General features: G+C 39.7%; 1 protein-coding gene across 6 annotated transcripts in view; it reads left to right on the top strand.

The window, feature by feature from the left end:
* The window catches only part of cdh23 (cadherin-related 23), a 186,198-nt gene that overhangs the window by 5,175 nt on the left and 154,139 nt on the right, over positions 1 to 26,884 (top strand). For 5 of the 6 annotated variants that reach the window (XM_067609599.1, XM_067609602.1, XM_067609598.1 and 2 more), the window contains exons 4-6: positions 4,766 to 4,827; positions 19,224 to 19,317; positions 24,670 to 24,744. In XM_067609599.1, coding sequence (XP_067465700.1) covers positions 19,233 to 19,317; positions 24,670 to 24,744 — 160 coding nt within the window. In that variant the 5' untranslated portion in view covers positions 4,766 to 4,827; positions 19,224 to 19,232. Of the gene's footprint in view, positions 1 to 4,765; positions 4,828 to 7,302; positions 7,351 to 19,223; positions 19,318 to 24,669; positions 24,745 to 26,884 lie in introns of those variants that run through there. The other variant, XM_067609600.1, reaches the window with a different exon arrangement.

The raw sequence follows: 26,884 nt of genomic DNA, 5'->3' as shown, positions 1-26,884 counted from the left end.
GAGGAGCTCTCATTAGATAATGTATTTCTGAGTTGCTTAGGGCCTAGCACAATAACTTAAGTTTTGTCTGAGTTTAGCAGCAGGAAATTGCAGGTCCTACAGATCTTTATGTCCTTAGGGCATGCTTGGAGTTTAGTTAACTGATTGGTTTCATCTGGCTTCATTGATAAATATAACTGGATGTCATTTGCATAACAATGAAAATTTATGGAGTGTTTCCTAATAATATTACCTAAAGGAAGCATATATAAGGTGAATAGTATTGGTCCAAGCACAGAACCTTGTGGAACGCCATGTCTAACTTTTGCGTGCATGGAAGCTTCATTGTTAACATGTACAAACTGAAATCGATCTGATAAATAGGACTTAAACCAGCTTAATGCAGTTCCTTTAATGCCAATTAAATGTTCCAGTCTCTGTAATAGGACGTAATTGTCAATGGTTTCAATGTAGCACTAAGATCAAACAAGACAAGTGCAGACTTAAGTCCTTTGTCCAATGCAATTAGGAGGTCATTTGTAACTTTCGCCAGTGCTGTGTCTGTGTTACAGTGCGCTCTAAATCCTGACTGAAAATCCTCAAATATACTATTGATATGTAGGAAGTTATACAACTGATTGGAGACTGCTTTCTCAATGATCTTAAAGATCTGATAGTTAGAACTTTATCATCAAAGAAACTCATGAAGTTGTTACTACTGAGAGCTATAGGAGTACATGGATCAATAGAGTTATGACTCTTTGTCAGCCTGGCCAAAGTGCTGAAAAGGAACCTAGGGCTGTTTTTATTCTCTTCTATTAATGATGAGTAATAGGTTGCTCTGGCATTACAGAGAGCCTTCATGTATGTTTTAAGACTATCTTGCCAGACTAAGTGAGATTCTTTTGCTTTAATATGCAGGTTTGAGAGTTATACCATGGAGCTAACCTCTTTTGTTTTACTATCTTCTTTTTTAAAGAGTTGAGTGTCATTCGCAGTGACCCTGTGGCACCATGAACAAGATGATCAATTTGGGAGGGACTAAAGTTAGCATAAGAGTCCTCTGTTGTATTGAGACAAGGCATTGAATTCAATGCTGATGGAAGGAATTGCTTCCTTAAATTTAGCTACAGCACTATCAAATAGACATCTAGAGAAGACCTTTTTGCCTAATGGTATGTAGTCCAGTAATAGGAATTCCGAAGTTATTAAGTAATGGTCTGATAAAATAGGATTTTGTGGAAAGACTATTAAATGTTCAATTTCGATGCCATATGTCAGAACATGGTCGAGGGTGTGGTTAAGACAGTGAGTTGGTTTATTTACTCTCTGAGAGAAGCCAATTGAGTAATAATGAGACAAAGGCAGTGCCAAGGTTATCATTATCAACATCCACATGAATATTCAGGTCACCCACTATAATTACTTTATCTGTACTAAGGACTAAGTTTGATAAAAATCCTGAGAATTCAGATAAAGATAAAGTTCAGATACACTATAACAAATAGAATTGGCTGTGATGTTTTCCAGGTTCGGTATGAAAGACTAAGAACAAGACTTTCGAATGAGTTATAATTAAGTTTAGGTCTAGTGTTGATTATTAGCCTTGTGTTGAAAATGACTGCAACTACAACTCCTTCTCAAGGAACATAAGTATTAATGTGAATGGGGGGAGTGGATTCATTTTCAATTTCAATTCAAAGCGGCTTTATTAGCATGAGAAACAGATGTTTACATTGCCAAAGCAGGTGTGAAATAAAAACAACCAAAAAATGTATAGAAACAGAACACTTGTGATTTTGTTGTTAGAAATATACAGTATACATAGAAATAAGTAAAAAATAAAATAAAAATAGAAAAATGTAGACTTGCAGTTAAAAAATATAAATACAAACAACAGAGAACTATATAAACACTGCAACATTTTTTTTAAATTAATGTATTTAAAGATATTTCTTCTGTATGTATGTAAAGTAAGTATGTCTATGTACAGAAACAGTGTAAATCGTTGGTGCAGGAGTACACAGGTGATTGACAATCTTCATGGTGGTTGTATTACACTGGACGCCCTTTTCCAGTCACAACAGCTCACAAATCTTGCTGCTGTGTTTGCACATCGCTGTATTTCGCCCAGCAGATATGGAAGTTTTTTATTAGCCATGTTTTCAAAATCTTTTTGGGTAGTTGCAATCTGTGGGTAGTATATGTCTCTGATGTCTTAGTATAGTTGACAGGTGGTTAAAAAGTGCAGCTCGGTTTCCACCTCCTGCTGTGTGCAGTGGATGTCTTCTCTGGGAAGCCAGAGGCCTGTACTATGAAGCAGGATTTGGGGTTAGCAAGGTAACTTCAGGTTTAACTCTGGGTTATCAGGGTTACGATGATGGTTCACTTCTTACCAGGATACATCACCATGGTAACTTATACTCAACAGCCAACCTGCTCTGGAGCAGCTTAACTTCAGAGGATTGGATCACAACCTGTCAACAGCCTGACCACTTACCAATCAGATCACTGGAAAAAAGAGTAATCATTCCTACAGGATCCCGACATGCACAAAAGTCCTGAGTTTATAATACAGTGACAAGTAAAAAAGAACAAAATGTATTTTATAGGTCAGTAGAAACATTTTATTGTTCCAGGCTTTCTTTTTCCACTCTGGAAAACAAAGCTTCTAACAAACGGGGAGATCGTTTACAACACTTTAACACATAATGATGATTTTAGCTGTATTTTAATTGTGCAAAGTTGATTTTATCCCTGGAGTGATAGCTGACAGTGTGGATGATTTTACACTCTGATCCCATCACTGCAGCTCAGAATAACATGAGACAACTGTGTGATGATAACTAGAAATAAAAACAAAAGTCTGTGTTATCTAATCTTATTAGAAAAATAATCCACACACTGTTAATTGGCTCCCATGATTATAAATGCAACATTTGGGTCAGATAGACCTCATCAGTCATTCTACTACTACTACTTCTCCACTCTTTGCTTTGGCAGTAGAAACAGTCTGGCGTTACTTGTAAGTTTCTTTTCATCAGCCAACTTAATAGCAAAAAATACTCACTCTATTCTTAAGTCATATAGAATAATTCCTACATGTATTTTAAGCCATAGCCTATTTTTAATATGTGGAAATTATTTCTAGTGTTTCTACATCTTCATATTCTGTTGTATGATTACAGGCTTGTTTTCACTTGGTTGAATATGTCTTTTTACTGTTCCTAAAACAGAAGTTTCCTGCAGGTAATTTGTATCATTGGTTCATCTCATATCATATGTAGTATGTCACTCATGGTTCTGATGATGTCGTTTGTAATTAACAACCCCGCCTCTTTCACATGAACGTGCTCGTAGCTGGAAAACCCAGACTTGACGGAACTGGTTGATTTATAGCCAGCTTTATAGTACTGGTTATCTGGACGGCCAATGTTAGACTCAGTGAAACCAGCTAACGAAAAGATATCCTGGGTACGTTGAACTTGCTTCGTAGTACAGACCACACGTCTACCTGTGGCGGCCTCTATCCACGGTGGGACTGTGCTCACTGAGTCTGTACATGGTGAAGTTTTTTGTTGATTCTTTCCAATGTGTCAAATACTTTTCTTTTTCTTTCTTCTAATTTTTTTTTTACTATCTGGGAGTCCCAGAACCAGCTGGCAGAGAGGGCTTCACTGTAGGGTCTCTCTGTATGTGAGGGCTTTGTTATGGAGTGTGTTAGGGTCACTTTCTTTAGGTGATTATAATATTTAAATTGTCTCTTCTGAGTTTTTATAATCAGTAGGTATTGTCCTAATTCTGCTCTGCATGCATTATTTGGAGTTTTCTGTTGGACATTTTGTAAAGTCTTGCCTGGCAAGTGGAGCCCAGACCTTGCAACCATAAAGGGAAATAGTTTCTATAACGGAGTCCAATATTTTAAGTCAGATTTGAATTGGGATGTCCAATTTGATGTTCCTTATGACGGTGTAAAAAGCCCTTCTTGCCTTGTCTCTCAGTTCGTTCACAGCTTTGGTGAAGTTACCTGTGGTGCTGATGTTTAGGCTGAGGAGCAATGGTATCTAGAAAGAATTTATATTTGTGGTTTTGGAGGCTGGATCTTTTTTGGAATATCATATTTTTTGTCTGGGTTAGATTCACTGTCAAGGCCCCCAGGACTAGGAGAACTGGTGCAGAAGATCAAGGTGCTGTTGTAGCCCTTCTTTGGTTGGAGACAGGAGCATCAGTTCATTGATGTATATGTTGAAGAGGGTGCCCCCTCCCCCCACCCCCCCACCCACCACCAGTGGGGACTCTCCTCCACCTGCATTTCCACCTCCAGTGGAAGAGGAATTCTTCAAAAAGTCCCTGGGGAAAGTTCCTGCAGTCAATATGCGGCTTATTAAATTATAGCCTATGAGGTCCATAAGTTATTCAAATATGTGTGGAAAGCACTAGGACCTACAGAAAGAAAGTTATGAAATCAAATCCTGTTTACCACTGCTGTATACTTAATGCCTTTGTGACCCCTTTCTAAAATAAAATAGCTTCATTTGAGAAGCACCTAAACTGCAGTTGAGCAAAATATCCACCAGAGAGCAGCAAAATATCACTTTGAATCATCATCAAAGGAAGCTGGTAAGAAGGCCCAGGAAAGGTTTACTTGACAATCAATTTGAGATCACTAAAAGTTACCAAATTTTCTGACAATAGCGAACGTGAAGAACAAAGTGTAACAAAGTAGTAAAGAGACTTTCTGAAAACCAGGTCTGTAGCCATGACACATTTTTGATTGTGCTTTTAGGCTTTTAGCTGCACAACCTGCATCCTTGAAGAAAAAAAGTCCCCTGAGGAGCAGCAGTCATTGTAAGTAAGATTTCTTTTTTTTTAGCCTGTTAACAAAAGGAAATTGAAGACTGTCATATTGTAGTTGTCCAAACTGGCTTGCATTTGACAACATGTCTACTCCCATGTTCTACTACAGAGGTGCATTCCTTGATGTCTGAAATTTGTTTCTTACAAGAAGTGAGGCATCTGGTCCTCAGCAAACTGAGCAGCCTGCACAACCAAAAGAAAGTCTTCTATAACAAACTTTCTAGTTAACCTAGACCTAGTTAAAACAATAAAAATGCTTGGGGCCTGTCTTTTAAATTCAAATACAAATAAGCTTTACTGGCATGACAGACCAGAAACCTATATTGCCAAAGCAGTACAGAAAATTCTAAACATTGACAGATGATTAGTAATAAATATACAATAATATTCAAATATCAACAATAATATTAAATACGGTATAATAAAAGTCATTTTTTTTACAAATGTAATCACATAGAAACATGTAGTACAGAGCTTATTTCTCTCAGAGTATGACAAGATTTAACATATTTTTCAGCTATTACTGCACATTGACTTTTCTCACCACATAGATAGGGCAGTTTCTGAGGGTCGGGGAGATGGATAAACTCAGGGCATTTATTATTTATTCTAGCTCTCTACAGTACAGCAGTGTAAATAACCAGACAATAAAATCTGAAGATTTATAAATTAAAATGTCAACTTACACTTGTTGGAAGGGTTAATGTACCTGTTGCAGCATCTGAATTGTGGGATACACTTCATACTGGAGGGAAGTGATTTATACTCTTGCTAGGTGGGAGAAAAATGAAGGAACAAGCAAGGATATCACTGCCCTTGCTTTATATAAATCAGAACCAAATTTCACTTGGATGGCAGCCATCCAGGCATAACTGTATTTGATGAAGTCGGAGGAATATATTTAGTTGTAGGGTTGCAGGAGCAAGCATATTGTACTTCACACCATTGTGTTCCTAAAGCTCATGAGAGGAGGAGGTGCATTTCTGCCAGCTGCCACAGGAAGACACATTTTTGATATGTACTGTATGTGTGAATGAAAACAGAGGACAGGCGATATCAGGAGGACAAAAAAGGAATCCAATCAGCTTTGCCATGCTGCAAAAAGTGAGTTCACTGAAGAAGAAACAGTTTGCTTAGTATCTTAGTGGTATTTTTAAAAAAGCCAGGGGGTCCACACCATTCAGGTGTCCTCTTCTACTTCTGCATCTTCAGGAAATATAAGATTCAGATGAATGCTCTTAGTGCATGCACACACAACCACTTATCATATGGAGATGTGTAATAAAATATACACATATTAATGGATCACCATTGCGTTTGTTAACTTTTTTTGTTTTTAAAATTTTACTCAATTAAGTGCTTAGTCAGCTGAATAATAATCACACTGATAGTGTGGTGTGCTGACATGACATCACAAAATCTGATATTACCAAAGCTATGCATTGCAGTCACAAAAACCTCAGCTGAGGGCCGGCTGGAGCACCTGTTCTTTGTTTGTACTTTCTTGACTGTAGTGGTGTTCATCACCTTCTCCATAATAGTAACAACTTGTTGTCTCTATCCTCTCAGTTTGTCAGTTTGTCAGTTTCATTCATGTTTAATTAAGTGTCTATATTATCCAGCATGTTGAAATGATAAACGATGTACTTAGAAGTTAAATTCATGTAAATTAGAGTAGACAGTAATTTCCCTAAATGTGATATGAAAAAGTTGTCTGAGATGGATGTTGTAGTCTTTGCTTGGCTTTTGTCTGTAATTCTTGTTTAATACACTGGGTGGGGCTATCATACTGGCAAATGCTCATCAGATCCACGACCTCTGTGGTTAAATAATGGATTTCAAATTTAATCTGTGCAATATATTAGCTCATAAGCTTATTTTGGAGGCTCATAAATAGATTTCTCTAATCTCAGTGAATTCAACCCTCTTCCGTGAAGCTTGCAAATGATTTGTCAACACATCTAAGGGTAATTATTTTACGTTCTTTACTTATATAAATGTACTAGGGCCATGCCTTATGTAGTGTTCTATCTAAAAAGGCATTAATAAATTCAGTCCTCATCAAATGAAAATTATGGAGATAATTTTAGATTGCATGCACGAAGAGAGTTGTGTGTGTTTGGGGTTTATTTTAACTGAAAAAAAAAAAAACAGAATCAGAAGGCTTACCTGTGGGGCTGCACCTGCAAGTGCTGGAACTGCTGGAGTGTAACCCTGGTTTAAGGGGAGTGGGTACATAATACGGGACAATATGTAGGAGCTCCACACAAGTGAAGGTTCTCGTTGTACTTGGTGGGTTTTGCAGTGGTAACTCTGAACATTGGGAAGTGAAATTTGTAATGACCAGGGCGTTGGTGGTGATAGAGTAAAACCAAAGGGAGAGATACTGTAGAGAGAGAGGGGAAAAGGGAGGGAGGGAGAGAGAGGGGGTAGCAGATACTTGGTAACGCATCACAGCAGGACAGGCAATCGAATCTAAAGGCGCCCAGCCAGCGACGGACACGGACGAGGAAGGTAGGACAATATGATAATGATATGATCATCCTGCTATGAGTTGATAGACACGGAGGAGTGTTAGAGGGGTGACTGCGGCAGAGAAGATGTTTTCACATAAAAGATTTTTTTTTTCCATTATGTAGTGTAACATTTCCTACCCATAATAGTTCTGCGTAATTCACGACTTTTACGCGCGCTAATAGTTCTTTTAGTTTGGCGTATGGTTATGTTTTGTCTTTTGAATTTGCGCCGCATAGCAGAGTTTAAGAAATAGTTAATTGATCATTCAAAATAATGTTCTGATGAGTCAAATATCAGTAAAATGGGAGGACCGGTTAGATCACGGGCAATATTAAAGCGATCACTTTATTCAAGTTATGTTATTTTTTGTAGTGGTCCACTCCAACTGTTGCTACTGTTTCATCACATGTTATTTTAGTAATTAAGCAGTCAGTAAATGTGAGGTAGTGTGCATGCATGCGCAGAGGTGTCAGGTGTACAGTGTTATCTCAGGTAGCCCTGGCGACTCCAGAGGTGCCTGCTGGGAAGCGCCTCGGTGACCACTTATTTATTCATGTGTCACTTGAACGCGGCAGCGACGCAACGCAGTGTTATTTCATAGAAATTAATTTTACCTGAGTGCTCATACTTCTCAGCCAGTAACTCATTTTTTTTCCTTGCTGAAGGCAGATGCACTGCTTTTGGACACTGCTGCCTGACTCTGCAAAAGGCTTCAAAGTTTATCAGAACTTTTACATGAGCATTAAAATATAATAGGTCTGTAATTAGAAAAATCTGAAAATGCTGTGGGACACTATGACTTTTTTATATGTTCACCAGTAATGCAATATATGACACCAGACCAGTGGAGAGCAGCAACCGCCTATGAGGTAGCAAATGAATATTCATGACAATTAGAGCTGAAGACAGAAGGATTTATATATATATATTTGTGTGTGTGTGTGTGTGTGTGTGTGTGTGTGTGTGTGTGTGTGTTCCTTGCAGTTATTTTTGGTCTTGAGGAAGATCCAGTTGAAATTGAAATGACTTCATAGGTAATAGAGAAAAGGCTCAGTAATTGTTCTGTCTCCAGTCTGTCACAGTGTGCCCAATGATGTGCTTCAGCCCTTTTATATAATAACACTGGATATTAACGAAAACTGTAGATTGGGTTATAATTTTCTTTTAGTTTACTTGGGTCCCTGGCTCGGATGAGTTATACAGAATAAATTCATTTGACACAAAAGGGGTGATCAGGCTTGTTCTGTCTCCGAGGAAATGCTGTCACTGTTCCTGTTGAAAGATGTTGCATTGAAATTGGTCAGTGAGCCCATGTTGTAGGTTGACTGTCATCCTCACTGTGGTCCACCTGATGTGCTGCTATTGTCACCCCTGCTATGACGCTAAAGTACAGCATAAAATGCACATATGCTGCACAAGTCTTTAAAATGATTGTTAGTATACCATCTCACGTTCAAAGAATCAGATATTTTACATTAGCTTATGTATGTGATAAGCTGGAGAGAAACTGCTGCCATTTTTCATGTGTGATGTGGGGAAAGCATGCCTCTGACAGTTGCCCTCTCTGAGTGTCTGTGACTGTTGAATTCATTCAGAATATGAGGAGGAAGAAAAAAAAAACTGAAACGGAGAGACCATATCTGACAGACACCTTGACTGACAGGCTCGAATGAAACCCAAAATGAGGGATAGAGGAATGAATTACAGATACAGTGACTCTACTGGACTATCCTATAAGGTCTCAGGCAGGGAGCAGAGCAAGGTTTGAGGACAAGAAAGGATGTAAGTATTGTAAAATTGGAATAGGGGTAAAACCGTGGACAAGGAAAGGGAGAGAAGGCAATGTGGGGTGTGAAAAAGTGAAATATTGAAATGAAGTATCTCATTTTGGCCCATGGTGTTGGCATAATTCTTGTAACCGTGCCATTCTGTGGAAATTGTAATGTGACTGGATCCACTGGGAAAGGCTTGGCATTGGTTGCAAGGTGTGAAAGCATCTGAATAGTCTACATGCAGTACCTGCTTTTGAGTAACTATTAGATCCAGGCTCATGAATGTAATTTTTTCTACTTATTTATTTATTTGTGTTGTTTATTTATTTATAGGCTTACTTACATATACTCAGGATATCAGTTTGCTTTGGCACCGTTTTCAGCATTGAGTTCATAGGGTTGATTTTTATTCGGTGTTACATTTTTGGCAGAAAGATTTGAATCTATTTGACAGCTTCTGACGCAGACCTTAAATGTTAGTTTTCAGTTTTTCTGCCTCTTCCCAGCTGCTTTTAGTGTCCACACAACATTCCTGATACTTGCAATTATGATGATTGTACACTTCCCACTTTTCCTTCTTCTACACCAACCTCTCTCCTGGTCCAGTTGTGTGTGGTCATTAAATCAGCCGAGCCAGTCGTGCAGAACTGAAGAAAACAGGTTGGAGAGGAGGGGAGGGCTGAGAAGATGATTTTGCTCAGCCAGTTGTATTACAGGTGAACCATCAATTCCTGCATGCTGCTGTCCTTATGGATGTGAAGCCATGCTTTTCTGAATTTGTTATGGTGGGCAAAAGGCTCACAGTGCATCCAATCAATGACAATGTCTTTTTAGAGAAGATGTTGGCTTAAATAGTTGGTTGTAAACAAACCATCCGAAATAATCCTGTTGTAGTCTATTGCTACTAATCCCTGTATCCCTGTATTGATTTATTATTGTGTAAGTGTGAAACTGTAATGAAGGAATTTGGAAATAGAAATTTCCTGAAGGAAAAGATGGAGGCTTTTCATTTCTCACAGTTTAAACATCGGGGATTCATATCTAAGCCGGTAGCATTTACTACATCGAATCATATTCTCCAATGGAAATAAACCATGCCATGTAAAACAAACAAAACAGCAATTTAATGGCAGCTTTGTTGTGTGACGAATCCTTGTTGATATTTACGCATGGAATGCTGCCCTGAAACAGCACGGTGACACAGGACAGGAGGAGAGACAATGAGGGTGAAGTGAGACGGGAGACAGGGCTGAATGAGGAGAGAGGTGAAGTGTTGAGATGCAAAGGTCATCTCTGCTGCAGAGGAGCTACTAAATGGTGTGTTTTGATCTTTCAACCGGGATAGAAAGCGTCAGCTGTTGCAGGGGTGGAATGACTGCGCCCTAACAAAGAGAAAGACAAAAGGAGATGAATGAGTCTCCACAGGCTATCGGCTGCCCTCTGACACAGCTGTCTGTGTTTATGTTGTCTGATATACACACAGGCCTCTGCTACGACAGCTTTGCCAAGCTCATTGCAGTGGATAATGGTCAAGTGAAAAGAGAGCCTGGCTAAGAAACAGGCATTTTAGACTGACATCAGAATTTGGAAGGCAATCAATTCACATTATAGAGGCTTTGATTTTTTTTTACTGGCATAATGTTTGAGTGAGGAGGAAAGAAAAATCACAGGTTATTGGAGAGTTTAGGCAAATATACATTGAAATGAATAGTGTGCTGCTGCCATGATTACAGTACAGTGAAGCTGAAAACATTGTGATTCAGAAAAATAAAAGTAAAGCATTAGATAAGAGGAGAATGACAGCTTATTGATCTATGCTGTTCTTATCAGTAGATGGATGAGGGGAAAAGTTATCCAGTGTGTCATTATATTCTCTCTATAATTTTTCCACAAAAATGCGAAAGTCCTAAAATCAGAGAGCTAAAATTGTTTTGTCAGTGAGTCTGCACTCTGGCAAAAGGCGATGGCTGCAGCAGACATGGTTGCTTGCTTCCTACACACCGTTATGTAGGATGTTCTTTAGTTTTTAAATCTCAGATGTGATGAGACAATTGGCTCCACCATATTTATGGTTTGTTTGTGTACACCATTTTATATTTAGTTTTCATTTTAAGGAACATAGCTATATAGTAATCTGCTCTCTCTGTTCTCTAAGCAAAAATTCATTTGAATTAAAACACAGTCTGTCAGAAAATTTCTCATCACACTTCACTATTATGTCGAATTCTGGTGAAATGGATCCATAAAAAACAGTACTTGCTCAGTCAGAATGTCATCTTGAATTGAGCAGGGCTAAAAGCCTCCCCATCTCCTAGGTGAATCGACAAACACAATGTAGTTTAGTGTTATCTGCACATGTATGACAATATATAACATGTATGAGACATTCATGGATAGAAATGCATGGTTCACGTTCATGGTGCATGTGGAGCCAGGCAGGGTTGAACAATAATTGAGTGTAATCACTGATTGTCTCTCTATATAATTGTCTGGTCTCAAATTGAAATTTTCGCACAGACGCCTGTCACAAAATGAGATATTAAATACTTGGGAAAAGGTTGTTTTTTTAACATTTGATTTTTGTAAAACACTGCAGTCACTTGAGTCAATGTCATGAACATGAACTTAAATTTTAATTATACGACTGTGTACTTCAGTTAATATTGTCACCTATTGATACTATGTTGTGAGTACAAAAGCTTTAATCTTGCTCATATTGCTCTTTGGGTGTAGATGGCACTCTGGGAGATAAAGTGAATATCAGTTGATCTGGATCAGACTTAGTTATGAGGTATTTCTAAGACTTTTTTTCACATCATCATAGTATTGAGTGTCTGAATAGGCCTTAGGATAGGACATTTAATTAACTTGCTCTCTTGCTTTCATCATGTTACCTTAGCAATATGCACAGACACTGGAATAGAGTACAGTAATTGACTCTACCAGATGGCGTCTTATCAACACTTTACCTTCATCAGTACATAAATTTGTCATTTTTAATAAGTTTTTCCTATTTCTATTTCTATTCCTATTTCAAACATACTGTAGCTCTCCAGCATTTACTGGACAAATGCAGTTCACTCTCTCAGCCAGTTGAGTGTCAGTGTGTGGCACAAAAGGAGGCCTCTCACTTGCTATTCATTCCAAGTGAACACTAATCAAGCCCCATCCTGTCCCTCAGGCCGTACATCACTTACACACACATACACATCATGGTGGTGTTGGTCAACACAGGACAAGGTGTGTATGAGTCGTGCCGGCTAAAGCATTTTGTGACACGGTGCTGTAATGCGACGCCTCGCAGCACTCCCATTCTGTTCCTAATAATTACTGTCTCCCCAGGTCCTGTGTAAGCTGCCCTCTCTCTCTCCCACAGCGTTTTGCGGAGCTTTACTGTCGGTCCATACAGGATCAAAGACGTTGCAGGCAGCATCTCTAGTAAAGGAACAGAGTTTGGCTTGGCATGTGTCCTATAGTCCCCTGTCTTCTGTTTGCTTGGCAGGGAGTTACTGATCTTTTATTGAGAGGAGGCTTCAGTCCAGCTACATTCTGAAGAAGCCAATCAGCAGGGGCATGCTTCAGTTCTGCTGAGATGGAAGCTGTATATGTCATGTTTTCCAATTCATTAATATCTGATTCATTTAGTGATTTGGGGTATATTATTTAAAAAATATAATATTGTGTAAAAGGTGGAGGATGATTCATATGGGTCTTAGAAAATTGAGGAATGGTCACTGATGTGGAAGTAAACCACCACTGGTGCTTCTTTCTAGGAGAGCATATCTATACTGTATGCTGTGCTGTGTACCATGCAGCTTTCTGTCTGAAAAGGTTGGTCCAAAATAAAAATCCAGTGCTGCCCACTGTGGTTGCTGGACGTGTGTGTTGTTGTCCAGGAAATATTGTTTGCTCGTTGTCTTGAATTTTTGTTCTCAAGACCATGGCTACTAATTTGCAAAGAAAGTGGAACATCAGCACCAGCGATTTCATATATAACCTGATCAAAGTGAACAGTTTACTCAGCATCTGTGCGCCATGCCAGTTTGATTATCATTTATACTTGCACTACATGCTCTGCAGTCCAAATGCCATCCCGTTCACATTGCACTCTTGTCATGTAAGTGAGGTTTGCTGAGTCAGGCTTTCAGAGATTCACGTCATGTTGGAGATGAGGAGATCAGGAGGGCGGGAAGGAAGACATTACTCAGCTCATCAGAGCAGCACTGTCCCTCCCTCCTCCTTGACAAAGCCAAATGTCTGCTAATCTGTCTGTGATCACTGTGCTAATGAGTGATGGCTTTTTCATGAGGACAGAGGGCGGACAGAAATCTGCCATTGATCTGCTGTGATAATCCAGATTTGGCTGCCGGCTGAGGCCCGCCACCCCCACTGAGAAGGGTGCCTCTGAGGTTAAGGCAAGTCAGACACTATTGCCATGTAATCAATAATATTAAGTGCGGTAAGCCTGGGGATACAGCCATGTGGGCAGGCAGACCTCTCTAGAGAGAGCACAGCAGGTCCAGATATTACTCTTCACTTTACACTGCCTTAATCACACATTACAGTCAGATAAGCTATAGGACCACAACTCATTAAATAGACCTGGATCTCAGCCACTTTAAGCCTTGCCCAGTGGGAGCTGTATGTGTTCCTAATAGTCATTCCGGAGGTCTTAAAATAGGCTGCCTTTAAATCTGGATTCAGGGCAGGATCTTGAGCATGTTGGCAAGTATTACAGGTGTAAACATTGGACTTGATTTAATGGACTCAAAATAGATTAAAATGCCTGCTGCATAAATGTGAGAAACTGATGATTCATTGATTAATAGTCACAGATGACTAATAACTGATGTAACAAAAACACAAAACCTGGAGTGCAGTCAATGGCTATCCTACCCTTTCATACAAATAGATAAGATATACTTTTTATTATTCTTTGGGTATGGAGAAATAGGCGTCTTGGACCCACACTTAACATGACAAGACAACAAATACATAGCCCACTGAAGACATGTATTTGTTTTGCTGACATTTTACATCAGGACACAGGAGACATAATTATCTCCCAAAGCTAAGCACAAAGATGAAAACATTTTGCAATGACTTCAGCATACATATATAATTGGATAAGCCAAGTTGTGTGGTAAATCAAAACAGGAAGAGACAAGAGCCGATGTGGATAAAACCAAGAATAGAAAATAGGAGGAGAGAGATGACTAAAAAGAGTGAAAAACAAAGGAATACAGACAGAAAAAGACAAGCTAGGGGAGAGCGACAGACTGGTACGAGAAGTTGTTTGAGTTGAAGGGGGTAAGCTGAAGATGAGCAGTGACTCTGACAGAGTGAAGGAGGGGGTGAAGAAAGTGAGGAATTGATAGATAGTGACAGTATAGTCAGTGGAGTGGGACAGTGCCGCAGTGGGGACCAGCTTGCACGGAGGATCAGCCTGCTGCTTAGCCCTGTCCTACACAGTTTAATTGCCCCATGCATAACTGACTGACTGGAACATCTCAGGCTGTTCTAATGGTACTCCGTGCTTTTACACTAATTACTAACTTACCTCCACCTCTGCTTTCATTTGATTCATCTGCTATCTGCTTGATGACATTCTTAAAAGTACAATCTGTGATCTAAATCTCTAGCATGTCACCCCACTACCAAAATTCATTTCAGAATTGATTGACAAGTCTTTTCATTTATGGACTAACACTAGACAAAAGATAAGTTTGGTAATCAGTTAAACAGGTGTACCTGTCATCATTACTTGAGCAACAGACAAAATAGTATTCAGTATGTCTTCAGTTATATATTTGACTCTATCTAGGATTTATGTGGTTAAAAATGAAAAACTTGAATAGTCTGACAAATTTGCTGCAATTGAATTACGGTTCATACACATTTATTTATTTATTCTTAAAGAATTGGTTTAAATTTTTGAGTATGGAGTTTGGACCACACCCAGTGTTTCTCAGGTGCTAGGCAGAGTTTTGAATGCTACCCCCCACCTTCCCACTCTCCTTCCTTGTTATCTTGAAGTGATTGCAATGTGACATATGCCCCATAAACTGTACTTTGTAAACACAATAGTCTAAGTCAACCATGTAAAAGCAAAAGGAAACTAATTACTGCCCTGTTTTCAATCATGTTATTTCAAGTGGTACTGAAACATGACAATAGTGGCATAAACAATATGGTTTACTGAAGAGAAACACAGCAGACTGGCATACCAGGCATTTAGAGGGTCAGTTTACCAAAGTTACAAAGACAGTACTTTTCACCACTTATCCTTTAGGGTATCTTGCCATTCAGATATTTTCAGTGACCAAGATAATGGAGTTTGCGATGAATTTTGTTTGTTGTGCTCAAAATGTTGAGAAATGGTATTGCAGTGACTATTTGCTACCCTTAAACAGCCACTGAGGGGCTGCTGTTGTGAGTAGCGACGCAATAAATATCCAGATTTGTAGATGGTCAAAGTTCAGATTTATTTTACACTTGGTTACAGCTCACCAGTGCTGTTCAGGATAGCCAAAAAGTATGAGCACAAAATAATCAAACAAAATAAGGTCTGTGGCACTGCCTCTCACACAAACCAGCAACACCCGAAACTGATCAACCTCGACCTTCCTAAATACAACTCTCAATGTACCAAAACCAAGAAGCGCCGTCTGGTGGTAAACAACACAAACACAATGGCTCCTACAGGCATTTTAGATAACTCAATAGCAAAGTCTTGTTTTCTGTAGATAATCTACACATCTGCTGTGGACCATGTTCACTACTGTACCTTTTAACCTTCCGTACATGATAGTTTCTAATAAAAACTGTTGACATCAAGCCATGTACTGTCTTCGTGGAAAGATATGTCACTGTTTGAGTTTTTCAAACTTCAGATTTTGGTGTGTTGTCACCACAAATTAAATTAAATCTATCTCAACTGGGGTGGTGGCAGAGTACTCTGCAGCTGTTATCTCAAAACCTGTGCAAAACAAAATTTATCTGCATGGCAAAATTACCCAGGGGTGAAGTTGGAAAATGACTGTTTGTAATTTGGGTGAACTGACCCTTAAAGTTAGGTCAACACTTTCCCTGCACAAAACGACTGGTCATCTGCTTTAAGATTACATTTGTGATTTGCAAGTGTGCAAAATGACAAAGACAGATTGAAAGAAAGACAAGAAACAATAAATTCACTTGAACTTAAATTATATCTGCTCAGTACAGTTGCTTTATGCTGTGTACAAATGATAAAAATGCATGAGGTATTATTAACACTAATACCTCACATTTGTAATTTGCTCAGAGCAGGGTCCCAAGCAATGGCCTACTTTGCTTATGCCTCAGGAATTTTATGAAAGGAGACTAGAGTAGACCAGGTTATACATACAAGCAGTAAAATAGATAGGTACAGCAGGTCACTGTGACCACCTGGTGCTCTAGTTATAGTACAGTGCATCTGTAACTTTGTGGGGGAGCTTTCCTAGTGAGAATGTTTAACATTGAATCCTCCTGCATCCTGGTGAGAGCAGAGAGCCGGATGCTGCTGCAGGAAGGCTGCTGCTTGTATTTTCCATGGCATCCACAGTGCTCTCCAACCCAATGAGTCTGTCTCAACCAGTATCCATCACTCATATTCACCCGTTCGTCCTCTCAGAATGTCCTTTAGCATTTGAATGAATAGTGAAGACACTGGATAAGGTTCGTGGGGGGGGTAGTGGAGAGAGCGAGAGATCAATTGGCTGTATAGCGGGGGGGTGCATTCAAACAAAGTGAAGACCATGCATAAATCAACCACCTTCCTACATTATATACTAGAACAGGGAAATAACAATGGTGTAGTATAACAGATTTTTGGTACCACTATCAATTTTAAGGCATCAGATGGATGTCTGAAAATGATGGATTTCTCAAATTTTCTATTAGTTTGTGGGCATTTCTGTTTCTACTAAGAAAATCAACAGAGCATAGTCTGATTCTATTAGAAAAGCAGATGTACATCATGTAGAAATATTACAAAGAAAACAACTGTTTCAGTGAAATGTATGTTCATTCAGCAAATGGTTTTTCAGGACAGAAAAGAGACTAAAAGAGCTTGTCTGCTCTGTGTGCAATTTTTTTATTTTTAGGGTTGAGAGCCAGGAATGTACTTTATTGATTGTCTTCATCCAGACTGATCAACCCTAACCCAAGCTGGCTGTGTTGTAGTTACAGGATTTAATAAACTGTGTATGTCAGTATGTTTTGGTGTGGCTGTGGCTCAGGAGGTAGAGCGGGTCGTCCACTAATCGGAAGATCGACAGTTCGATCTCCAGCTCCTCCAGCTGAAGTGTCCTTGGCCAAGATACTGAACCCCAAATTGCTCCTGAAGGCTGTGCCTGTGTGTGTGTGTGTGTGTGTGTGTGTGTGTGTGAATGATTAGAAACTCCTGATGAGCAGGCCTTGGATGGCAGCTTCTGCCATCAATGTGTGTGTGAATGTTGGCATGTAGTGTTAAGTATTTTGAGTGGTTGGAAGACTAGAAAGGCACTATATAAATACAGCCCATTGACCATTACCATTTATGCTCCAGGGTGTCCAAGTCATGCTACCTCAGTTATGTTCATGATACTAACAGTAGCAAATTATATTAAAGGAATGATTTTTGAATTTTGAATTGTGACAACTTGTGGAAATGAGTAATCTGTTTAGGCTGTTTTCATCAGCTTTCTGAGCTACCCATAATACCCTTTACTTGAGGACCATAGATATATCGGAGAGGACAAAGAGGGAGGAGAGGGTATGAGTGGGGGGGGGGTTAAGCTCTTCAAGGCCCAGCAACAGAGACGAATGAGTATGTAATGTGGAGTAAAAAAAAAAAAACAGTAGCAGACATAACTGTGCAGGTTGTATTGTCACAGGAAGTGAAATGCAATAATGCTGAGGAAACAAGAATCCAAATGAAAACAAATGTGCCTATTCAAACTGACACACATGCACAGGTAATACAAGCACACACGTATACACACACACACACTCACACACATATACAGTATATACAATAAGTAATGACTGACTTTTCTATACCTTGCGTCTCTTTCTCACTCACCTGTAAATTTTAGCTACTTTGTCTGAATTGAATCCACCACATACTGTATATCTCTAACAGCACCACAGCAACAAGACAGCAAGCAACAGCACAAAACAGCATGTGTATTGTATTTTATTGCTTCTCACACAGATATCTGTACTTTATTTAGCTATTTTTGCCATCAGATACCTGAGGGACAAGCAGCACTGTCTGTGCGCACAAGTTTTTCCATGAGCCGTAGCACAGTGGACTTTGGGGAGATGGAGAATTTAGAAAGATAACCCTTCAAAATTAAATTGTCACCATTTGAGTTTGGCCACCAGCGAGGCCTTGCTAGGACAAGTGATGACAGTATAAAGTGAGGGAACAAATGACAAGGAGTGGAAAAAGAAGCAGATGTGGGGCCTCCTAACAGGAAACCTCACGCAACAGTGGACCAATACATGATGTCCAGCTTGTCGGCTGTGCAGCAATTTACAGTTAATTGAAAGCATGTCTTTGCTGCTCTCCTGCCAGCAACATCGACAATAAACGCCCACAAGCAAACTTCCTGAACCATGAATACAGAATAAGAATCTCATTTATGACATCCACATATTAAGTGTGATTATTTGTCATGAATTTTGACCATACAGTTTGTTCAGTGAAGTTGCGCTATGTGCATATTGAAAATATCATTTATACTTGTTTTCCTTTTTGCATTGCATTGCAGAAAATTACTAGTGTAGTGTCTTGATTATGGCTATTAAACACTGTGTACTGTAAATGAGCTGCTGCTGTGAATTTGCCTTCATCAATACCCCACCCGTCAAGGACACACACACACAAGAAAACACCTGCTTGAAGCACGCAGAGTAGCAAATACTTTTTCTGTCCCCTAATTATACTGATCATCACATGTCCTACTCAGTTATACGGTAATCACATAACATAAAGAAGCTGAAATGTCTGTGGCCATTATGTGGCTAGACTATGGGTAATCAGCTAACCAAATAATTGTGACTGTATTCTGTGTTTGTGTGTCTCATCAGGTGCAGGTGATGTCGTGGAGTGTGAGTTTAGGTGGCAGGATGACATTTGCCAAGCTCCTCCTTCCCTTCCTAATTCTCCACTCTTTCTGTGAAGGTGAGTCATACTGACCATAAAGAATGAATGTGTGTAAGTCTAGAAAGACCAGACTTTTATTTTATGAGTGCTGATTGTGAGGGAAATGCATTACTTCTGCTTAAGTTATACAATGACCATAAATTGTACAGTGCAAATTTTACAATCTAATGTATGCTAGTGTATCTTCTCAGTGGCTGAAATTAGAGGACAGTGTGTACTGGGCAGCTATATTTTGTTAATATGGGCAACAGTGGAATTTTTAAGCTGAATTATTAAGAAGGAGAATGTTCAGCCAGTAAGACTACCTTAAATAAAGGAATAATGTTTTAAAAAATATCATCAATAGTATCAACATTTAACTACAAATCAACATTTGACAGTCAAATAGAGGATTATGAATAAATATGTTTTTCTAATATTTTTATCAAATGCTTGGTAAAATATGAATACTTCCTGAAATGCAGCAGAATTAAAGAGTTTTTTATTACCTCTCCCACTTTCCTCTCTGTTCTTCATTATCATTTGCTTGAAAGGATTTTCTGTTACCTCTACGCATCAGGCTTTCCCTTACCTTTTTTTTGACTCATACAGCTTTTCCTTTCAGCTGTTTTATTTTTTAAAGTTTTAATTAATTTTACATCATGCTTAGACATGACATCGATTTCCATTGCTATGTGGATGACACCCAACTGTATGTCCTGTTAAAGCCTGGTACCACTGATGTTTCTTGTATTATGTCCTGCCTTGCTGAAATTAAAACTAGCAGCTAGTGTTAAGCAGCTAGTCTCTCCTTATCTGGGTGCCTTATCTAATAATGTTTGAAATGAGGCCCGCAACCTAGGTGTTACTTGAGTTGTCTTTTGATGCTCAGGTGACCAGAGTATTGCATTCCTGCTTTGCCAAACTGAGACAGCTCACCAAGATCAGTTCTTTCCTTTCCTCTGCAGATTTAGAAAAGGTCATTCATGCTTTTATCTCTTCCAGACTTTACTGTTACAATGCACTTTATTCTGGTATCAGCAGGCGAAACATCCAAAGACTGCAGTTGATACAAAACGCTGCTGCCAGGCTTGGTGTGGACAGCCTTTTAGAACGATTTTTAAAACTATATATTTATAGTTATCGTTATAGTTATTGTTCCTGGTGTGGACGGCCCTTAACTCTCTATGAGCCTGATCGCTGCCTGAGATCCTCCAGCAGGGCCCTTCTAATGGTTCCGAAATCCCAACCTGTCACTAAAGGTGACTGGGCCTTTGCTGTTCCAGCCCCTCAGCTGTGGAGCTCCCTGCCTGGAGATCTCAGGCAGGAAAACTCAGCGATCTCTTTTTAATCTCTTCTTAAGACTTATGGCTTTTTCATAACTGATAGTATTTGCTGTAACTATTTAAATGATTTTATCTTGTTTTTACCTCAGTAAACATATAATATCTTTGGATCTCATTTACTTTTATCATCTGTTTTTATTGTAAAGCACTAACTTTGTTTTTGAAAGGTGCTATATAAATAAAGTTATTATTCTTATTATTATTTTGCATGGTCTATTTTTTCACATTTTATCTCTGTCAGTCCTTCACTCTTACTCTCCTCTTCCTTTTCTCCCATCTCGTCTGTCTTGCTTAATGTCTCACATTGTTCAGCCTAGAACTTCATCAAAATATTTTCTCTCCTCGCTGAGCGTGTCTCTGTGAGTGTCTGAGAGAGACAGTTGTAGTGAGGGAGAGCCTCGATGTTGCGGAAAGTCACGGTAACTGTCTCACAGTGACAGACAGGAGACACCTCCAATCACACACAGCACTGAAGCAGCAGGGAAAGTTATTAAGTGAATGCCACAACCTCTTTCCATCAAGCACAATGAGTTTATCGAGGCATTTTTTATATCTCTGGAGTCCCTCAGTCTCTCGCCTCTCACTCTTACCTCACACCTCACTTGCGTTTGCTTTCTATGTTACATCTCCCTTCCTCTCCCTTCCTCTCCCTTCCTCCCTCCCCTTGCTTTCTCTAACTAACCCATTAGCACACTGACCCTGTGCTCCTCTTGAGCATTACCTCCCTGATCCAGAAAATTGGATTGATGATCATTGTTGTGATTATATTGTGGCTGTAATCAATCTGCATTTCTCTATCCAAGCCTGATGCACTGCCTCCCAGTAATTAAGTCACAGGTGTGGACAGGAGCTTGTTAACCCACTTCGCCACCACCCCCCATCCTGTGAAGCACACTCCATGTTCTTGGCACTTACAAGAGCCACACTGGCAAGCCAATCATGAGCATCTTCTTCCGCACAGGCAGGCACATGACTGAACAAAAAGCTCCCTCTTTCAAAGCACTGAATCACTATATCAAGTACTTGCACTTCAAACAGACTGCCCTCCCCTTCTCTCGCTTCACTGTCTCTCTGGTCTGCCGCCCAGCTCAGCTGATCAAAGACCATCAGCTTTGTTCCCTGATCTTCTCAACAAAACAGCTTGTATTGCATTGCGTTCTGACACCGTGGAGGCCCCAAACTCGGCAGACTATTAACCCTTTAAGAGGCACTCAAAAGTGTGTTATTCTATTGGAAACAAGGTATTCTATTTCATTAATTTTAACTCAAGACCATGATCACCTGCTATGGAGCACAAAGACCATAAAATAATAACAAAACAATTGCACATGGCATGGCTAAAGTGCAATAAATGCTGCTTAAACCAATGAGGACATTCTTCAAAAAGGCACCTAATTTACAAATAACTTTTGGCTTATCTGATTGTAATAACAAAATTAATTTAAACATTGATGGACTGTTTAAATAATACTTTGGCAAGTACCTTTCTCTATAATTCATCACGCTTATTCCCTCTGCATATAAATCAATGAGGTACTTGCTATTTTTTAATTTAATATATATACAGTACTATGTACATTCTTAATTTGCTATAATTGAATACACTCATGCTTCAAACACATGCAGGCTATAACATTGTTTATATCCATTTTTTAGAGCATTTAAGTTTAAAGCTGTAATTTGTAAAGTTAGCTTTTCACAAAAAAACCCCCTAAGTATTCATTTTCATTCTGACAGCCATCCACTGTTAAAAACTGACCAGTGTTGGAATTGTTGGAGGCATAAATTACTCTACCTACAGACAGACCATGTAAACATTTTGTTCAAGTGAAAGCATAGAAATAATAATCAAAACTAACAGCAGTATTATGCTCTGTGTGTAATTGATGTTCTATGCTTACACTGCTTTATATTGCTGCTAAGTGTTTTTGAGTGTGGTTATCTGTAAAACCTTCTACATATCCATGGTGTCCATGGGATGAATTCTATTGGCTTTGATGATCCACTGACTTTTCATCTAGCGCCACCAACAGGTCAGAGTTTTCACTTTATTTCGTGAAATATCTCTGCATGTACTTGACTGATTGCCACAAAATTCCATACAACATTCATCGTTCTTAGAAGATCCAAATGACTTTGGAGATTCCCTGACTTTTCCTCTAGTGCCACCATGTGGTTGTCATTTGTTGTTTTAAACGTGGTCTGGGATTTCTTATTTTGAAGCGGTTGAAGCGGCTCCGATGCGGAAGGATTGATCATAGACCAGGGATGAAACAAAAACTCAAGGCAATTAAGACGTAGGGAGCAGGCATGTGGGGAAATATGACGTGGCCCTAGCTAGGGCTGAAGCAGTCTGTTGCCACACCGTAGTGGCGGCAGGATGGAATCATCATTGTGCCAGTGCAGCGGATAAATTTTTCTGAGTGTCACAACCCCCTGCGAAATGACTTGTCTGACTATAAGAATTAAATCCATTTGGTCCGATCATATTTCAAAAGCCTCGAAGAGCCGCATGATTGAATTGTTGTATCCCCCTTCAAGTTAGCCGGAGGGCTAACCCGGAAGTAGCCGACTCGGCCAGCGAAAGTCACCAGTACGCATGCTCTATGGGCCGCACAATGTGGAAGATCTGGGTACTTTCATACCAGGAAGTCAATTTTTTTTTTGCTTCATGCGCCACTGAGCAACTTTCATAGGAATGAATGGGGCCCCGCCCCCGACGCTGTATCCAGTTCTCTTTATGGGCGGGAGGTAAGTGTTTGCGATGCCAGCGGGTCGTAGGTCACGTGAGAACTGAGACGAACGGGAGAGAAAGGGGTTAGACACGCCTATATAGGTATGCACGGATGGTTGAATTGGTGAGGCGCAGGTGATGTTAGGTGCGAGATGTGAGGTGAATTTAGTGGGAGAGAGGGGCATGGTCTTGTTCCTGAACCTTTGTTATAATAATAACTCCATTTAAACCATGGGAACACTTTCATCAGTGTTTCTCAATAAAACACAAATTTACAGGCTGCACTACCTGTGTATGTTCACCCAGTCTGAACAGCTGACAGTAGTGGTAGTAGATGTGGCTGCCAAAAGGCCAAGACTACTGGTACCAACAAAGGAAGGTGTTACCCAGCTAACATTAACTACAGTCAGCGAAATTCATCTATCCTAATGTAATCTCCTGGCTGCACTCACCTACAGTTCCCATTGACGTTGCTTCAGAGGCTGTGATAGCAAATCTGTTGGGAGAAAAAGGATGCTTTGCACTGCATGCTGGAATAGGGTGGGAGGGCTGAAAATAACAGGATGATGTCAAACTCTCTTTATGAATGTCTGCCACTATACTTTAGTGTTGACATTTCTTGCTTTGAAAAATCTAATCAAGCAAAGCAGCCATGGTCTCCTGAAAGCATCAGTACCAGTCCCCAGATGTCATACACTGTCTTAAACTGAATATATTTGCTCCAGCCATTCATACAGTGTCATATGCTGAATATATTTGTTACAGCCGCTTATATACTGTCACACACTGAATATATTTGTTCCAGCCCTTTTTTTGGAGGGAGGGGCCATGCTTTGTTTGGGAAGCAGTGTGAAAACAGACTGTATGAGTTAAACAGTATAACAAGTGTGGGTGCACGGGCATCACAGCAATTAGACAACAATGTTATTCAGTTTAAGTACTTGCTTTTGTGTTTTTGCACCTATACTTCCTAAAGATCACTTGGCCAATGCTGCTTAATTACATCTAATAATCTAATCATGATCTACTCTATCTATTTAAAATAAACTACTGTTGCTGCTTCTGAAAATGTTAAATTCATTACTTCCAGTGCAAAGTTGTGAAAGAACTGCCAGACACCAAGAGCAACATTTGTAAAAACTTTTAATATCAGGATAAAGTTTGAATCACTAATTTAGTATCATAAAAGCAGTATAACGTACATTACATATGAAAACAATTTATGGCTTTAACAGCATAAACACAAATCACAATACTGTAAATAATTTCAGGACACAATGTGAATTACTGTTCCTTTTCTCTGCATCACAGCCTCCAACCAGCCACCGCGCTTCCTGAACTACTTCTTCTCGACATACCTTCTCATCTATGAAGATATGCCCGTTGGTAAGTCTCTGCCGATTGTCAATATGCTTTATTTGATGTATCTACATTGTCTAAAGAAAGTAAAGTAAAGCTATCTTTTTGGATGGCTTTGCAAACTTGTTTACTGCACAGAAATGAGAGAGAGAAAACAACAAGTAAAGAGAGATGTCATAATAGACACTAACAATGATAGCAATGGATGTCCTGGGTGCACAAGTTTTTCTGAATGTGTTTCTATGTGTGTAGTGTGTTTGTCTGTGTGGGATGAGAAGGAAACTCCAGAGTCTGATCGGCTGAGTGATTCTTACAGTCTATCTGATATATAACTTGCACAAAAGCCAAAGAAATCTGGATACTTTGGATATTTCACATCCTGGTGTTGATGTCTGGATGAAAGAATTTGTCCAGATCTGATATCTCCATGTTAATATAAGCTTGCTTACTGTATCAAACTGAGGGGGTGTGTTTGCCTGCATGACAAACAGTCATGCCGTAATCAAAACTGTACTGAACACCCGCTGTGTTACACATGGCTCTGCACACAACTGTGCAGCATCTCGCAAACACCTCGTCCTGGTTGCTGAACCATACCCCTTGCTGGTGAGAGGAGGGGGTATTGCCTCAGATCAAATATCCATGCTGTGTTTGGATGTGTTCCCTCATCTTTCTGCTAAATAATCATATGCTCCTGCCTGCCATACAGAGATGAAGCTACTCGCTCCGAGGCCATGAGCTGAAGTCACTGATCTGCTGCCTAGACAAGACCAGATAGTGTTGTGAGTGTGTGCACATGCATACAGACCAGGTTTAACTGAAGAAAGTCTGCTTTGCTCATCTTCTTTATATAGTTTCAATGGTGCTATTGTGCACGTGTCAGTCAAGTGGTTACTGGCTCTTGGTGTCACCTCACACAACCTACTCACATGCACCCTTCGCTAATACATCAACACCAAGACTTGGTCAGACAACCTCCATCGTAACTGAATGCCACCAATCAGGGTGGCTGTGGAAACCTGATCACTATGCACAAGTCATGCCGTTTGGCTTCCAGTGAGTCAGACAGGTGCTCATTTATGTTCATCAAATTTGTGGTAAAGTAATGGCATAATGAAGTATTGAATATGATTAAACCGCCTCTATTGTGCCCTGAAAGCCTAATTTAACAATTCTTTATTCTTTACGCAGTCTCTGAACCTTGAGATGAAAAAATATGTATTTTTAATCTGCCCTTTATTCAAATCAAGAGTAAGAGCGATGTCAGCATTGAAATCGCTGCAAGCCTATTCTATTAAACCAGTGTGCTGGATGATAAGTAATCTCGAGTTTGTGTGTGAGGAAACGTGGACGTTTGGGGTGAAAAGGATCTTATACTATTCTTTACCATGTCACATCCTCTACACACATAACACACAAACATTTTACTCAGTTGCTTGTATGTTTGTGAGTGCTTGTGTGTTTGTGTGTGTGTGCTGGAGGGCCTCCTGGATGAGGACATCTGCTGAGCTAATAAACAATAATCTTGACAAATTGTCACTGTCAGATCACTCAGCCCGCCCTCATAATCACACCACTGAAGAAGCCATTACAAGCCGGGCCAGGGACATGACTGACAGCTCTTTGGACCACTGGAAGGCATTGCTGGACCAAAGCCCAGCTGCCCAAGGAGAGGACACAGTGATTCATGGCCAGAGGGCAACCTGGACAGAGTGGTTAGGGAAATTAGCAACGCCACCCACCAACACATCCATGCCCTTCACTGGTACACCAGCGGACTTAATGAAGAGATGGACCTCTGCCAGAGACTACTTAGTTCTGTTGGACAAAGATGCCAAACTAGACAACTATGAAAGCAATAGTGTTTGGGGTCATGATGATGATGATGTACTGTCAGCAGGTAACTGTCACCTTTCCTGGATACAGTACAAAACATGCTATTAAGATGACGATGATGGAGATGATGCGGAAGGCGATGGTGACTGGGATGGTGATGAGAATGGAGACATGGCTGGTATATTTTGAACCTTCATGACCCTGAGAAAAAATGTCAAAGAAGAAAAAATTATAGGTTGTCTATGCCTGTGACATGTAACTCACATACAGCAACTCTGAGGATGGTATGGATAAGCGAACACTCCATGACTCAGACACGGAGTGTTGACAG

Source organism: Thunnus thynnus, chromosome 14 (genome assembly GCF_963924715.1).
Source record: "Thunnus thynnus chromosome 14, fThuThy2.1, whole genome shotgun sequence".
Classification (NCBI taxonomy): Eukaryota; Metazoa; Chordata; class Actinopteri; order Scombriformes; family Scombridae; genus Thunnus; species Thunnus thynnus.
Note: the sequence above shows the minus strand (reverse complement) of the source record. Positions and strands in the feature narration are given on the sequence as shown.